Source organism: Monodelphis domestica, chromosome 7 (assembly GCF_027887165.1).
Source record: "Monodelphis domestica isolate mMonDom1 chromosome 7, mMonDom1.pri, whole genome shotgun sequence".
NCBI classification, from domain to species: Eukaryota; Metazoa; Chordata; class Mammalia; order Didelphimorphia; family Didelphidae; genus Monodelphis; species Monodelphis domestica.
In genome coordinates, this window is record NC_077233.1 from 285,483,323 (window position 1) to 285,500,958 (window position 17,636).

Sequence of the window (17,636 nt, forward strand, 5' to 3'; positions counted from 1 at the left end):
TTAAGTGTAGTGTTTATTTTGAAACAGAGATAGTTTCCACTCTTACTAAAAAACATGGGACCTGTTCATTCTCTCTCTCTCTCTCTCTCTCTTCTCTCTCTCTCTCTCTCTCTCTCTCTCTCTCTCTCTCACACACACACACACACACACACACACACACACACACACACACACACCCCACATTGCCTCTTTCTGTCTTTCTCTTTCTGACTCTTTGCCAACCCTATCCAGTGAAGATTAGGAGCTGGGTCCTATAACCACCCTTTGGTGTCCTCCCCCATATCAGCAGAAACAAGAATTGCTCATACATGATAGCTGAAGCTCATGTATTAGCCTGATTTCTGACCAGAAACTGGCTAGCTAAAATCCTTTGGTATTGCCCAAGTGGTGATTCCTAGCCTTGTCAATATGTCCAGGCAGGGCCTGGAATAGTACATGGGCACTGGCAAAGGAGGACAACATTGAAACCATAGAAAATAGGGCAACACCAAAGAGATCATAAGGAAAAAGACTTGTAGAAGAACATTCATAGCTGCGCTCTTTGTGGTGGCCAAAAATTGGAAAATGAGGGGCTGCCCTTTAATTGGGGAATGGCTGAACACACTGTGGTATACGATGATGATGGTGGCATATTGTTGTACTCAAAGGAATAATGAACTGGAGGGATTCCATGTGAACTGGAACGACCTCCAGGAAGTGATGCAGAGCGAGAGGAGCAGAACCAGGAGAACATTGTACACAGAGACTGATACACTGTGGTATAATCGAACGTAATGGACTTCTCCATTAGTGGCGGTGTAATGTCCCTGAACAATCTGCTGGCATCTAGAAGAAAAACACTATCCACAAGCAGAGGACAAACTGTGGGAGTAAAAACACCGATGAAAAGCAACTGCTTGACTTTAGGGGTGGAGGGGATATGACTGAGGAGAGACTCTGAATGAACACTCTAATGCAAATGCCAACAACACAGAAATGGATTCGAGTCAAGAACACATGTGATACCCAGTGGAATTGCGCATCGGCTATGGGAGAGGTGGGGGGTGGGGGAGGAAAAGAAAATGATTTTTGTTTCCAATGAATAATGTTTGGAAATGACCAAATAAAATAATGTTTATTTAAAAAAGAAAGAAAATAGGGCAACACAATGCTGCTCTAACAAAGGAAATGGTAGAGATGAATGGGTACCAGAAAAGGAGTCAGTGTCACGGTCTCCAAAGACACAGACCCCAGAATGGGCAGCAGTAAAAGCCAGCCTATTGTATTCTTTTGCTTAATATAATAATATTATAATATAATAACTTGGAACTGATAAAAAAAAAAGCCTTCCCATTGCTGCCAGTATAGTATTCGAGGAAAGCTAGAGAAAAGGGGGGTGAAATGAGTGGGTGGCACACTGCTTTTTAATAAAAGTGGAGAAAGATAAAGTGTCTATAACTACCTATTCCAGTGATGGTAAACCTTTTAAGAGATATAATGCCAGGCTCTGCCCCCACCTCACTCCCTCCTAGACTGGGTGCCATGCCCCTGCCCCCCACCAAGTGCTGGGCATGCCCCCCTTACCCTACATAGGAGAGGGAGAAAGTGCTCCCAATCGGCTGCTGGGTGAAGGGCCAGGGAAGTGAGGAATGTCCTCAGGTGTTGTGGAGAGGGGTAAGGGTTCAAATGATCCACTCCTCTCAAGCTCTGTTGCCTGTGAGCTACCCACCTTATCCCCTATGCACTCCCACTGGGCTGCTAGGCAGAGGGGCAGGTGATGTGAACAAATGTCTTTAGGACAGTGGAGAGGGAGAGGGGAGCAATTCCTCCCAAGTCCCTCTATCTTTCTAGTAATCAATTCTAAGGGAGGGAGAGGGGGGCTACATGCCCACAGAGAACATTCTGAGTGCCATCTTTGGGACCCATGCCATAGGTTCACCATCACTGACCTATCCCCTGTGGAAGACGGTAGCAGTCTCCCAGAAGAGGTCTCTAAAATGGGCAAACATTGTGTATTCCACCCCACCTCTACTTGTACCCTATAGAGCTCCAAAGGAAGGGGAAGTTCTGGCTGCTGAGCTGGAAAAAATCAAACAGATGTTGGTACTGAGAAGGTCTCAGCATTGACCTTCCAGAACAGAGAATGAAATTAAATCAATCACTTTATTAGAGACAGTGCAGATTCTTGATGAATATTAACATAATATTTATTTTAATATTATGTTAATGTTAATGTATTGATATTATACTATAATTTATTATTTTATATTATACATTATATTAATATATTATATAATTTATATATAATAATAATATTATATTAATATTAACATAGTGACTGCACTATGACTCTGATCTTCCTAATGCTTGTTCCTCCTCATTGTAATTGCTCTACATTAGGAGATCCACTGTAACCTGCAAAGATTTGGCATTACACATCACATGAACTAGATCCTAAAAATCTGATGGGTTGGAAATCCTGGGATTTCTGGTTTTCATTCTCTTCCATAGTCTCCTCTTTTTTTTTCCAGAGAGGAAGCTTTACATTGTTCACTACCTCTATTATCTTTTTCTTTTTTCTTGTTTTTTTTTTGAACCAGTAAGAATTTCCTCCTCAAGTATTGTTGAATCCAGATTATCTATACTCTGGTTGGAATACAACTATAGAGATTATACTTTATTCTATGAAATCAAATGGATTTTTTTTATCCTCAATAAACAAGTTCAGTTGAATCTTATAATCTCTACACACTTCAATCAACTGTATGGCTCTAAAGTTGTGCCATGCTATAGCATGAGAGTTATTAAAACCTTTTCTCATAACTTCATTTAGGATATCTTTAATGAATAAATTTATCTTTTGAAAATTTTGTAGAAATAATAAAGTACATGCATAAGTCAGCAATTATTATTTTTCAACTGCATTTTTTTTATAACAATAAGATCCAATATTTCTTCCACATCTTTGTTATGCTTCTCTCTTTCAGACATTTTGAGATCTGGTCCCTGAACCCCTTCAAAAATAAAAGATACCTCCAGTATGAACTTCTCTCTGTATACACACTTGCTCTAGTCCATCAACTCTTTCATCTTTCTTTTCTTTAGCATTATTTACATTTTCTCATATGCCAATTGCTAGCTCAGCAGACAGCTCATGGGTTGCCACATCAGGGTAAGAAAAATGGTTTCTGGGATTACAGGAGGGTCAAGACTGATAGAAGAGACACAGAGAAGACCCCTTACTGAGCAGTGACAAAGTTTAATGAGTTGGAATACACACTTTATAGGGAAAATGATGGGATTAGATAAGCTTCTTACAGAGACAATGGTTAGTAATGATTTACAAGATAAGGACAATGGTTGTAAATTATCTCAGTGGTTCTCAACAGGAGTTTTCTATAAGGCATAGATAAATCTGTCAATGTGTCACTCTCTACTTGGGTTTTTCATGGAATTCTCCCACCAGTAATTTCCTGGCAGGACATCTGGTATTATCTTGGGGAGGAGAAGTGGAGTCAAGATGGGGGCACAGAGACAGCGAAAGTTCAGACCTCTGAAAACCCTTCCTTACTGATTATAAACTAAATGCTCTTAGGCAACTGAAAATCAAACCTAATAACAAGACAGAGACTCCTGCTGGACTCAACTTAAAAGGTACACCACCCAAAAGTGGGAATTTGAGAACACTCGGGTTTAAGGGGAAGGAAGAAGGAAGGTCCCGGGACTCCTCCCCCACCTAGAGCGATAAGCCTCCAGCAGTAGCTGGAACTTCTGGGTGGGCAAAGGCGCTGGTCTGGAGGGAGCACCTTGTGAGCAAAGCTGTTCCAGGCTCAGAGCATTGAACACAGGCGGTGGGGAAGGAATTAGAGAAGGAGCACAGAACAGGCAGCATAGTTGCAACAGCAGAGACACTCCATATTGCTCCCCCCTTCCAGTGGGTTTTGGCCTCAGGGCACATCCAGTCCATCCCAGCTGGACTTAATACCATCAAAAGTCTTCAGAGGTCAGGGAATCCCAGCCTCTCCCCCACAGACTGCTGGACTTTATTCCAATCAAAGCCTCCAGAAGGCAGGGAAGCAAAAGCTCCAATACCCCTCCCCTACAGACTGCACTGAGAGATTTGCTGACAAAACTCCAAGAGGGAAGACTGACAGAAAAGCCCAAAATAAAAAAATGGGGGGGGGGGAGCAAGAGCACAGACAACTTCAGGGAGTAAAGAAGGGGTAAATATGAGCAAACAACAGAAAAAGAAAAAAGAAATTACAATTGACAGCTTCTCTACAGGCAATGAATAAAGAGCAAATGAAACAGAGGAGGGAACACCAAGCAATAAAACAGAAAACCCAGCGAATTGGATACAGGCTTTGGAAGAACTCAAAATACAATTCAAAACACAGTTAAGAGAGAAGACTGGCTAACATGACAGCAAAGGAAAGTAATGAATGCTGGAGGGGATGTGGCAAAGTTGGGACATTAATGCATTGCTGGTGGAATTGTGATTTGATCCAACATTCTGGAGGGCAATTTGAAATTATGCCCAAAGGGTGCTAAAAGACTGTCTGCCCTTTGATTCAGTCATAGCACTGCTGGGTTTGTACCCCAAAGAGAAAATAAGGAAAAAGACATGTACAAGAATATTCATAGCTGCTCTCTTTGTGGTAGCAAAAAATTGGAAAATGAGGGGATGCCCTTCCATTGGGGAATGGATGAACAAATTGTGGTATCTATTGGTGATGGAATACTATAGTGCTCAAAGGAATAATAAAGTGGAGAAATTCCATGGAGACTGGAACAACCTCCAGGAAGTGATACAGAATGAGAGGAACAGAACCAGGAGAACATTATACACAGAGACTGATACATTGTGGCACAATCGAATGTAATGGACTTCTCCATTAGTGGCAATACAGTGATCCTGAACAACCTGAAGGAATCTACGAGAAAACTGTGGGAGTAGAAACACAAGAAAAACAACTGCTTGAATACATGGGTCAAGGGGATATGATTGGGGATGGAGACTCTAAATGAACATTCTAGTGCAAACATCAATATGGAAATAGGTTCTGATCAAAGAGACAAGTAATACCCAATGAAATTGTACATCAGCTGTGGGAAGGGTGGATAGAGGGGAGGGAGGGTAATAATGTAATTATTGTAACCAAGGAATAATGATCTAAATTGACTAAATAAATTAATTCAAACAATAAAAAAGAGAAGTCTTGAGAAGAAAAAAAAACACAATTAAGAGAGGCTGAAGACAATTGGGAAATGAACTTAAAAACTAAGATAAGTCATCTGAAAACAGAGGCACTTGAACTAAAACAATAAAATAGTGTCTTGAAAGCCAAAATCAACCAGCTTGAAAATGAGGCAAAGGAGATGAAAGATGAGGCAAAGAAGATGAAAGATGAGGCAAAGGAGATGAAAGATGAAGTAAAAAGGATGAAAGGTGACCTCCAAAAAAAATCAGACCAGAAGGAGAAGGATGACCAAAAAGCCAAGGATGAAATCCAGACTTTAAGAACCAGAATACAACTAGAATCAAGTGACTTCACAAGGCAGCAGGACACTATAAAACAAAATCAAAAGAATGAAAAAATTGAGGAAAATATGAAGCATCTCATTCACAAAACAGAAGATTTAGAAAATCATTCCAGGAGAGACAACTTAAGAATCATTATCTTGGGGAGGAAACTGGATTAGGTTCTCATAGGGGGTGGGGTGGGGAGGCAAGGAGCTACGTGTCTGACTACTTCTAGGTTATGGCTGTGATTTTACTGGGGCCTATTCTCACTACTCGGGGCTGCATTTACTCCTTTTTTATTTAAATTAAACAAATGAAGGCAAGGTAAATGAATGAATGATTTGTTTGGATTTTGTAAGGCTAGAAAAGCTAAATTCCAATTCTATTTGATTGGAAATGGAGCTTTTGAAATTTCATTTTTTACTTAGGGCCTTTTTTCAGAGTGTGTCTCAGAATATGCTATGTGTGTGCTGATCATAGTGTTTGGTCATAGGCAGATGAAGAAAGGTTGTTTTACAAGTTTCATAAGTTTCATTTTGAGAGCTGAATAGCCCTTGCCCAGGGTACCCAGCCTTAAATCAGGTGGTCCAATGCTAGGGACTAAGATCACCATCCCAATAAGGTCTTTCCTCTAAGTTTTTTACATAGCCTTAGGTCATATAAAATATGGCACTATAATATTATAATTCCAGCGTGGCTCCACTGACCTTAGTGGTGATGGTGAAATAGATTTGTTATCGAAAAAATCTTTACAGAACTTCAATTTTTTGTCTCTTGTTCTCCTTTCATTTTGATCTTTAAATGCTCAACAGATGACTTTGCTTTGTTATATCTGTTATCAAACTTTCTTCAAATTCATTTTCTCCTTTAGCTTCCTATGGTTTTATGAGTAAAACTGTTCCTACACTTCTAGCTTCCTCCATTTTAAGATTTTACAAATAAATTTATTATCTAAACCAACGTTGTCCTCAGGGCTGCCAAATCTCTCACCTTAACAAGGGGTCAAATGTTTACTGGCTGAATCAGTTCCTAGGCTCTTTTTGTCTTGTCATTTTGATAAATAGTTTCCCTAATTTTAATTCCAGGACTCCAATTGCCTGCTCGACATCTCTAGTTGAATGTACTTGTGGCACACAAAACTAAACATACCAGTAACCAAATTCATTGGCTTTCTCCCTAACCCTAACCCTTCACTCTTTCCTTTTCACCATATTTAAAACCTCTCGCTTTCCCTCAAGACTAAAACTAGACAGCATTTCTTCTGAAAAGTCTGATATCTGTAACCCAACCCCACATCCAGGTATAGTCTCTCCCTTCTCAAATCACTTTGTATTTACTAAATTGTACTAAATAGTCAATACTGTAAGTTCCTTTTATGTATCACAGTATATATCTTCAGTATGTATCGCACTGCTTTGCAAATAAGAGGGTCTTTTTGGATCTTGCGAAGGCAGAGCCAAAATGGAGGCTTAGGAGCACCTGAAGTCCAAACCTCTCCAACAATCTTTCCAAACCAATATTTATATTGTGCTTCAAATTAAACAGAAATCCAAAGCCAACAAGAAATCATGAGACTCTCTTTCTGAAAATAACTTGGAAAGTAGGCACAATGTGTCTATTTTTACGGGAAAAGGGAGAGATACCCTCCCTAACCCAGCGCTGAGACTAGACTGATTGTGTGAGCCCCAGGCAGAGACTATAGCTGCAAGGGTTAATCTCTGACCCACCTCATGTGGCCCAGGGCTCTGATAACAGCTGGCAGGGAGGAACATGGGGGTGGTGGCATACTTTAGGCGGGCCACCCTCCCCCACCCACCATGCCAAGACCTGCAAAAAGACCAGGCTGTTTGGATGAGACCCAGGCAGAGATTATGGTCTCAAGGGTTCGTCCCTGACCTACCACATGTGGTTCAGGGCTCTCATGAGGACTAACAGGGAGGAACTAGAGGGGGACCACCTGGCTGGACATCCTCAGTCCACTGGCTATGGTGAAAAATTTGCCCCAGGGCAGGCCAGCTCAGCAGGTTAGCTCAACTGGCTAAATCCAATATATCAGCAGAGGATCAAGTAAAAGGAAGATTTGGCCTCGGGAAATAACAGCTCAAACACTCTGGTTCAGTAAATCAATAGAGGGGCAAGTCTATATATAGTCCATAGAGCAAAGGAAAAAGGCAATAAAATGAGTAAACAAAAGGGAAAAAAACTACAATTGAAAGCTTCTATGGGGATAAGGACCAAAGAACAGAACAAATGAATGAGGATGAGATCTGGGAAACATCAAGCAAAGGCTCAAAAAAAACAAACCAACAGGGAATTGGATGCAGACTATGGAGAAGATCAAAAAAGAATTTAAAAATCAAATAAGCAAACTGAATAAAAATGGCAAAGGAAAATTGTAGCCTGAAAAGCAAAATAGGTCATCTGGAAATAGAGACACAGGCATTGAACGCCAGAATTGCTGGAAAATGACACAAAAAAATCAGAAGAGAAGAATGACTTGAAAGGAAGAATGGACCAAAAGGAAAAGTAGAATAAAAAGGTCATGGAAGAAATTCAGTCTTTAAAAATTAGAACTGGGCAATTAGAAACTAATGACCTCACAAGAACACCAAAACATTTTAAAATGAAATAAAAAGAATGAAAAAATTGAAGATAATATGAGACACCTCATTGAGAAAACAACTGACCTGGAGAAGAGATCTAGGGGAGACAATTTAAGAATCGTTGGACTATCTGAAAATCATGATTAAAATTAAAGAAAAAGTCTAGATATCATATTACATGAAATTATTCAAGAAAATTGCCTTGAGTTTTTATCAAATAGTGGGTTTTGGTCCCAAAAGTTGGGATCTTTGGGCTTATTATAGACTGTCTTGCTAAGATCATTTACCCCAAGTCTATTCCACTGATACTCCTTTCTGTCTCTTAGCCAGTACTAAATTGTTTTGATGACCAAAATTGGAAGACAGTATGGGAGAGATTAGGTTTGGATCAACATCTCACACCCTACACCAAGATAAACTCAGAATGGGTGAATGACCTGAATATAAAGAAGGAAACTATGAGTAAATTAGGTGAACACAGAATAGAATACATGTCAGATCTTTGGGAAAGGAAAGACTTCAAAACCAAGCAAGAGCTAGAAAAAAATCACAAAATGTAAAATCAATATAATATAATGGACTTCTCTACTAGCAGCAATGCAATGATCAAGGACAATTCTGAGGGACTTATGAGAAAGAATGCTGTCTACATTCAGAGGAAGAACTGTGGGAATAGAAGCACAAGAAGAAAAATAACTGCTCGATCACAAGGGTCAATGGGGATATGACTAGGAAAGTAGACTCTAAATGATCACCCTAGTGCAAATATCAATGGTATGGAAATGGATCATGATAAATGACACATATAAAACCAGAGGAACTGCACATTGGCTATGGGAGGAAGGGTTGAGGTAGGGTTAGCAAAGAGCATAAATCTTGTAACCATGGAAAAATGTTCTAAATTAATTAAATAAAAATTTCAAAAAAATATGCATTTCATCAGTCAATCAACTCCTAATATTAGAAGGAAGCTATGGAAATTAGAATTTGGCTCCCAAACTCCCACTTCCAAACTACTTGATGCTCCCTTTAAGGTATTTAACAACAGAACCCTGAACCGGCTGAGGAAAAGGACCGTAAGGTTTGTGCCCTTTGCAAGGAACATGCACTCTTTATTGCAGCTGCCATGTCCAACAGAGACCCTCCTTTTAAGAAGCCATACAAAATGGGATTGCCCCAGAGTTTCTGCTCCTGGAGTTGAGGCCAGCAACCTGCTTTCATTGTGGGAAATAGAGCCATTGGTCTCATAGGTGCCCTGAGAACTGTGACAAATAGGGTTTGCCACCAGGCCCTTGTCCCTCCTGTGGGGAGAAGGGGCATTAGAACAGTGAATGCCCTAAGAACTGTCCAGTATCTCAGCTCCCAGCACTCAAGTCCTATGACTCATAGTGATAGTGTCCAGAGCCTGACCAGGCCCCCATTTTTTCCATAGCAAAGGCCAAACCTAAGGTGGCAGGTAAGAGCATAAATTTCCTTGTTGATGTGGGGGCTACTTACTTTTTCCTTCCCTAATTCTCTGGTCTCACAAAACCTTCTCAGCATCAAATAGCGGGGACAAAGGGTCATCAGCAGAGCAGACTTTGCCTCTATACTGCAGATTTGGGCTCACATGTTTAATTTCTCAATTGAATTTTCTAAATTGTGTCTATCTCAAAATTAGAAAGTGTATATATATATATATATATATATATATATATATATATATATATATATGCTGTTTTGGACATGACATCTTAATTCTTAATTGTGCCGAACTTAGTTTCTAAATATGACATCAGAATTCAGCATATGCTGTGTGTATTATTGTTATCTAGCCAGATTCTGTTTGCAAATTTTGACATTCTGAGGTTGGCAATTTGAGAAATAATCAACCTGCTGCTTAAAGCCATAAATCTAGCACCAAGCTATGATCAGCAGAGAGTGAAAAGTTTGTTCTGAAATCAGCAAGAAATCAACAAGTGAGTGAGAAGCAATTAAGAACTAAGATTTTTTACAGTCAAGGAAAAGTACTCATAAGCTCCTTTTACATATCTAAGATACTAGCATTAAAAAGGAAAAACTTTTGAAACTGTAAACTTCAGACAATATCTATCAGAGTGAAGTTTATTGGGATTATGAAGCAAGTAGGAACATAAAGAGTTTTAAAAAGTTATAATAACATTAAGCAAAGCATTTGAAGGTAAAAAGTGTGAATGTTTTGAAGCTAAAACTAAGAGAAGCCAACTAAACATTTTCTTCATCTCTCAGTACAGAAAAAAGTGGGAGTTGAAGCTATCATTAATCAAGGTAATGTTAGTGGAAATTTAACTCCCTGAAAAATTATTAACCCTTTTCCTGTCTCAGTGAAAAGGGAAGAAGGTGTATGAATTGGAATGAATTCTCAGATAGTTTAAGCAATGTAGTGGTATTGGGGAGAGAGGGGAGAACCTAACAGTTAGGTCCACTATTGAGTGTTGACTCAGAAAGGACTAGAAAAATATTGGGAAGGAAAATTGGTAATCATTATCTGGGAGAAAAAAAAAACCTTGCACATTTTCCTTTAGTTGTAACTTTTGGTGTATGTGAGCAGTCACTAGCTCTGCAAAAGAAAAAGCTGGTCTGAATTATGGAATTTCTAAACAATCAAATTAGATTACTGAGAATGCACAAGTCTGTTTATAATACAGTAATATTTCTAATAATTGGTCTTTATACCAGGATGAGTTATAACTTAAGGAGAAGAGAATCAAGTAAAAGTTTTGAAATCAAATCTCTTCATTGTGTGTGTGAATCCTGGGAAATTTTCAGTTCCAAACTGCAATTGGTTAGATTTGCCATTTGAGGTAAAAGCTTTTGAGACAGCAACTAATATCATTTTGAGTTTTGAACTGAGGTATAGTTGTCTGATGCATAAATGATCAGTATATTGGTAATCCACCATTCAAGAGAAAAACACAAAAGATCTAGTGTGATCCTGAATTATCATAGATGGAGGTACCTATATGGAAAAATTGAGGGGACAATTTCAGCATAGCTGAGTTGGGATCCCTTCCAACTAATGTGAATCCCACCTGATTATTCCTGAGTTCAGCTGTGAAGTCCAATTATTACTGCATAACTGACTCTTACCTGAATTCAAACTGTGTTATAATCCTTTCCCTGATGTTTCCTTTCATAGCAAATTTCTTTAATCAAAGCAAGTGGTCAAAGGAAGATATGAACATAAAGCAAATTACAGTTTTCTGTCTTATGTCATTCCATATCCCAAACAACCAAGTGAATTGGTAATTGAAGCCCCTGAAATTTTAATGTGCATAGCAATCAAATATGTTCCTAAGTATCTGTACCCCACCCCAAGTTTTTGCTTCAATTGGAGTACAATTATCTCTTATAAGTTAATTCATTTGTGTAATCACTGAACAAGGGGTGGAGAAATCTATCTACAAGAATACTGTCATTTACGTGTTCAAGAAAGCTATACTAATCTGTATTAAGATATATTTTGTAAAAGATTTTAACAAGAACATTTGAAGAATCTCTGCAAGCAATATGGAACCAAAGAAGCAAGTATGCTAGAGACCTATCCCTAACTATCAGAGGAATGATGTTCTTTGGAACTCAAATAAATACACAGAACATGTGAGGTCTGAAATGGAGTTTTGTTGACCTTAGGGATAAGCTATGACCAAACCAACAGAAACAATATGATTATCTCAATAGATGCAGAAAAAGCCTTTGACAAAATACAATATTCATTCCTATTGAAAACACTAGAAAGTATAGGAATAGAAGGGCCATTCCTCAAAACAATAAACTGTATTTATTTAAAACCATCAGCAAGTATCATATGCAATGGGAACAAGTAGAAGCCTTCCCAATAAGATCAGGAGTGAAGCAAGGATGCCCATTATCACCTCTATTATTTAATATTGTTCAGAAATATTGTTCTAGAAATGCTTGCAATAGGAATTAGAGAAGAAAAAAGAAATTGAAGGGTTTAAAATAGGCAACAAGGAAACTAAATTATCACTCTTTGCAGATGATATGATGGTATACTTAAAGTGCCCCAGAAAACCAATTAAAAGACTAGTGGACAATGAACAACTTCAGCAAAGTTGCAGGGTACAAGATTAATCCACATAAATCATCACATTTCTATATATTTCCAATACAACTCAGCAGCAGGAGTTAGAAAGAGAGACTCCATTTAAAATCACTCTAGACAATATAAGATATTTAGGAACCTATCTGACAAGGCAAACACAAGAATTATATGAACACAACTACAAAACACTTTTCATACAATTAAAAACAGATCTAAACAATTGGAAAAATATTAACTGCTCCTGGGTAGGATGAGCTAATGTCATAAAAATGACAATCCTACCCAAATTATTCAGTGCCATCCCAATTAATAATCCTAGAATGGCCTCTAAGTGTTGATATGACAGGAAGAGTCAAAGCTACCCAACATTCAGCAACAATATTCTGATCAGGCAGTAGCCATCAACCCTGAAGCAAGATCTGTCACCAGCAAAAAATAGTATGATTCACTAAAGACTCAGATAATGGTTGGCATTTTTTTAACAATAGAGTATTTTTAATTAAGGTCTATACATTGTTTTTAGTCAAAATACTATTGCACAGTTAATAGAATATAGTATAGGGTAAACATATGCTTGGAAACAAAAAAATTCATGTAACTAGCTTCATGGTAGTGGTCTGGAACTGAACCCAAAATATCTCCGAGGCATGCCTTGTATAAGTACCACTCTCTAATTATCAATAATTGAAGTAACTCATGATTAGAGGGAAAAATTAGTCCCCATACCTTATATTAAGAATAACTGATAAAAAGTATTTAGCAGAAAATAATGTTACCATATATCTATAAATTTAAAGTAATAAAAAATCATTCATTGAAAATGTTGTTAGCAATACTTACAAAAGTCCATCTTGTATTTCTGTTTGTTTGAATGGTATACCAAAAGGATATGGGGTGAATTTTATATAGATTTCATTTAAGTTATAATAAGTTAGTCCATTTGAAATAGAATAAAAATACCATAACTTCATATTAAAATACTAGTCTCTTCATTGAAAGATATGTCACACAATATATGGTTCATAGATAGATAGATAGATAGATAAATAGATATTCACACAAAACCAGAGATAAATATATACATGAATATATATTTAGTATATATACATTATATATACAAACTCATATATATACATATATATACAAACTCATCCATATACATATACAAATATATAACACATATACATATGCAAATATAATTCTAGGGAAGCACTCATTTACCTGTCTAGGAAGTCGGAACAGGGAATTCTTGTAGAAAATATCTTTAGCCTGGCTCCATGTCCCATCAATGATGATAATAGTGGAAAGATTATTAGGAGAATTTGATACCAATTCTTCCAAATTAATTGCTTCAGCACCAGGATATAAAATTAAAGTGCTAGGATTTCGGCAAATAGCTGAAAGTTCAGGATCTCTAGAATGAAAAAAAAAAGAGAGAGAGAGAGAGAGAGAAAAGTTCTTTAGTGACTTGAAGAAACAGTTTGTACTGTGTTAAATTTCCCTATCTCCCCATTCATGGATCTATTTATTAAAAATGGGGGAAAAAAGCAATTGCAAGTCAAAAACCTCAATACTGTGTATTCCCCAATCAATATCTATCCGTTAGTCATGCTATGGCAGTGATGGCAAACCTTTTAGAGACTGAATGCCCAAACTGCAACCCTCACGCCACATGTGAGCACCCTGCCTTACCCCAGACAGGGGAGGGAGGAAATGCTCCCATTGGCTGCTGGGCAGAGGAGCAGTTAATGTAAGAAATGTCATCAGGCACACATAGAAGAGGAGAACAGCCATAAGTTTGCCAACATGGCTCTATGATATTTCTCATCTCTACCATTATCTCCTTTTTGGTGGCACCTCTCTCCCAGAAGCTATTAATACTTTGGTTATAACTCAAATCAAGAATGATTACTCTTCACAATAAGAAACCCTTACTCCAGCTATGAAAAGACTATACTAAAGCTACAATCAAGCATATGACACTACTGATTCCACTCTATCCCACAGACAACCGCATTTTAATGAGAGAAGAGCCCAATATAGGTTGAGCCACCGGGGTTATAGATAGACAAGAATCTCAGTCTCCTTCTAGCTCCATTCTGGAATAGATTGGCATGTTGTTGTTTAGTTGTGTCCAATTCTTCATGACCTCATGGACCAAACCTTCAATCTTCCATTATCTCTCAGGCTGTCCAAGATTATGTTTGTTATTTCCATGATACTGACTATTCATCTCATATTCTACTGTCCCCTATTCCTTTACCTTCAATCTTTTTCAAAATCAGGGTCTTTTCCAATGATTTCTGTCTTCTCATTATGTGGCCAAAGTATTTAAGTTTCAGCTTCACTATTTGACCTTTCAGTAACACTGAATAAATTTCTTTAAGTATTGACTGATTTGATTTCCTTTCTGTCCAAGGAACTCTCAAAAGTCTTCTCCAGCACCACAATTCAAAAGCATCTATTCTGCAGTGCTCAGCTTTCCTTATAATCCAATTGACCACAGCTACTGAAAAAACCATAACTTTGATTATACAGACCTCTGAGGACAAAGTGGCATCTCTGGAGAAATTTGGAGTCAAAAACAAGACCTGGAGCTGACTAGGGCTCAGAACATGAGCTTCTTATTGCAAAATTCAGACTTAAAGAAAGGAGGAAAAAATCATCAGATCATATATGTATGATCTAAACAATTGGAAGTGACAAATAGATTTAAGGGATTAGATCTAGAAGATAGAGTGCCTGAAGAACTATGAACAGTTTCACAAGACTGTACAGGAGGCAGCAACAAAAAACATCCCATAGAAAAAGAAAATCAAGAATGCAAAATGGCTATCTGATGAAGCTTTGCAAATAGCGAAGGAAAGAAGGAAAGCAGGAAAGCAAAAGGGAAAGGAGAAAGGGAAATATATACCCAAAGAATAGCAAGGAGAGAAAAGAAGATTTTCTTAAATGAACAATGCAAAGAAATAGAAGAAAATAATAGAATGGAAAAGACAAGAGATCTCTTCAAGAAAATCAGATATGGGGACAGTTCAGTGACTTAAGTGGAATGAGAGCCAGGCCCAGAGACAGGAAGGTCCTGGGTTCAAATTTGGCTGCAGACACTTCCTAGTTGTGTGACCCTGGGCAAGTCACTTAACCCCCTATTGCCTAGCCCTTACTGCTCTTCTGTCTTGGAACCAGTACACAATATTGATTCTAAGACAAAAGGTAAGGGTTTAAGAAAAAAGAAAAGAAAAGAAAATCAGAGATAACAAGGGATCATTTCATGCAAAAATGGGCACAATAAAAGACTACCATCTGAGAAGTCAACAATTCATGGCCCTGGAACTACTAAACCAGCTATGATGTCAAGTATCAGGTCAAGATGTTTTTTTACCAGTTTTTCCTAAGGTGCTGAAAAAATGAATATAAGTAAAGTGTTTTAAAGTAAGTACATACGTAAATTAATCAGTTCATTCTCCACTATTAGAATTGACAGAAGTCTATAATATTGTGTATGTATATATATAAAATTCCCATACATTTTAATCTAGAATGAATCATAAGATTTCTTTCAAAGAGACATTTTTTGATTATGTCTTTCTCAGGCTAATATAAAATATAGGTTTGAGATTCCTAAGTACATATTAGCTAACTAGGAATTGGGAATAGGAATTGAGGATCTAGAAAAAATGATTTCAAAATATGGTGGATGACAGCATAAGATTGAAATTTCATAGTACATAATTCATAAAACACCATCTCCAGGATGAGTACAAAACAAGCTAGAAAGATAAGAAAAGACTGACTACTCTCTTGGGAATTAGGTCATCCCCAGAATAAATTCAGAAACATCCTACAAGTAACGAAACATAAGAGAAATGTGAAACTAAGTGCTATGTAAGATTTATGGAAGGTCATAATTACTATAGGGGGCTCAGAGAAGACTTCAAGGAGGAGGCAGTATTTGACATCGGGCCTTAAAACAATGAATGGGAATTCAAGAGGTAAAAAAAGCAGATAGAAGACACTCAAAGCATAGAGAACAGTGTGAGCAAGTCAGAACACCAAAGTAGGTATATGGGAACCAAAGTTATTTAGTTCAACTAGAACCTAAAGTGCATAGAGGGAAATCTTATTAGAAAAGACAAAAAGGTATAAATTTGTAAAAAACTATGGATGGGGGGCAGCTAGGTAGCTCAGTGGATTGAGAGCCAGGCCTAGAAACAGGAGGTCCTAGGTTCAAATCTGGCCTCAGCCACTTCCTAGCCGTGTGACCCTGGGCAAGTCACTTGACCCCCATTGCCTAGCCCTTACCACTCTTCTGCCTTGGAGCCAATACACAGTATTGACTCCAAGACGGAAGGTAAGGGTTTAAAAAAAAAAACTATGGATGGCTTTAAATACCAAACAAAGAAGTCTAAATTTAAAATGCTAAGCAATAGGGAGTCCCTGATGTTTTTAACAAGAGGAGACCCAAAGCAATTTGGTTTCAATCTACCTTTCCAGTCTAATTTCACATTGTAGTATTTCATGTAGCTTGAAGTAGCACAGCTTAAAGAAAAAAGTGCCAAAGTTAGTGTGAGAAAGAGCTGGGCTTGAAACTTGCTTCTGACCATTACTAGCTATGTGACCATACAAACTCATGTAACCCTTCTAAGACCTGATTTCTTTATCTGTTCAATGGTAAGAAAGAAAGGAAAAATGAAACAAAATTAAGAAATCATTTGGATTAAGAAAAACCTGAAATACAATCAGTTATTTTTTAAAAGTAACTCCACAAGCAAAAGAGAGTCATGAATTTAAAAAGTATTATTTTCTATTTTTTTAAAAAGTCTTACAGAAGAATAGCTATAAGAAATGAAGCAAAAGTTAAGTAAGGAAATCGGAATTGAAATAAATGTTCTGGAGGAAAAATTTGTAAGAAAAATAATAATTTAGAAAAGACTGCAAAAAAAATCCTCAAGTAATGAACTCTTTGAAAAACAGAATGGCTCAATTAGAACAAGAAGTAGTAGAACGAAATCAAAAGTTTATAAAAGAAAATACACAGAATCAAAAATAACTGAAAAGGAATAGAAAAAATAGAAAATTGGAAAAAATAGGTAGAAAAAAAGATAATCTAATAATAATCAGACTCTAAAAACAATGACCAAAAAACCCTCAAAAACCAAAACAAACCCATGAATACTCTATTTCAAAAGTTCATTAATAAAAACTGCCAGGGGGCAGCTGGGTAGCTCAGTGGATTGAGAGCCAGGCCTAGAGATGGGAGGTCCTAGGTTCAAATCTGGCCTCAGATACTTCCCAGCTGTGTGACCCTGGGCAAGTCATTTGACCCTCATTGCCTATCCCTTACCCCTCTTCTGCCTTGGAGCCAATACACAGTATTGACTCCAAGACGGAAGGTACGGGTTTAAAAAAAAAAAACTGCCAGAACTATTAGAATCAAAGTACAAAA

The 17,636-nt window shown here is 37.6% G+C and overlaps 1 protein-coding gene across 1 annotated transcript in view; it reads right to left on the minus strand.

Moving 5' to 3' along the window:
• The window catches only part of DTWD2 (DTW domain containing 2), a 95,952-nt gene that overhangs the window by 40,629 nt on the left and 37,687 nt on the right, over positions 1-17,636 (minus strand). Inside the window, exon 4 of the mRNA XM_001378375.4 lies at positions 13,412-13,604. Within this exon, the coding sequence (XP_001378412.1) occupies positions 13,412-13,604 (193 nt within the window). The remainder of the gene's footprint in view (positions 1-13,411; positions 13,605-17,636) is intronic.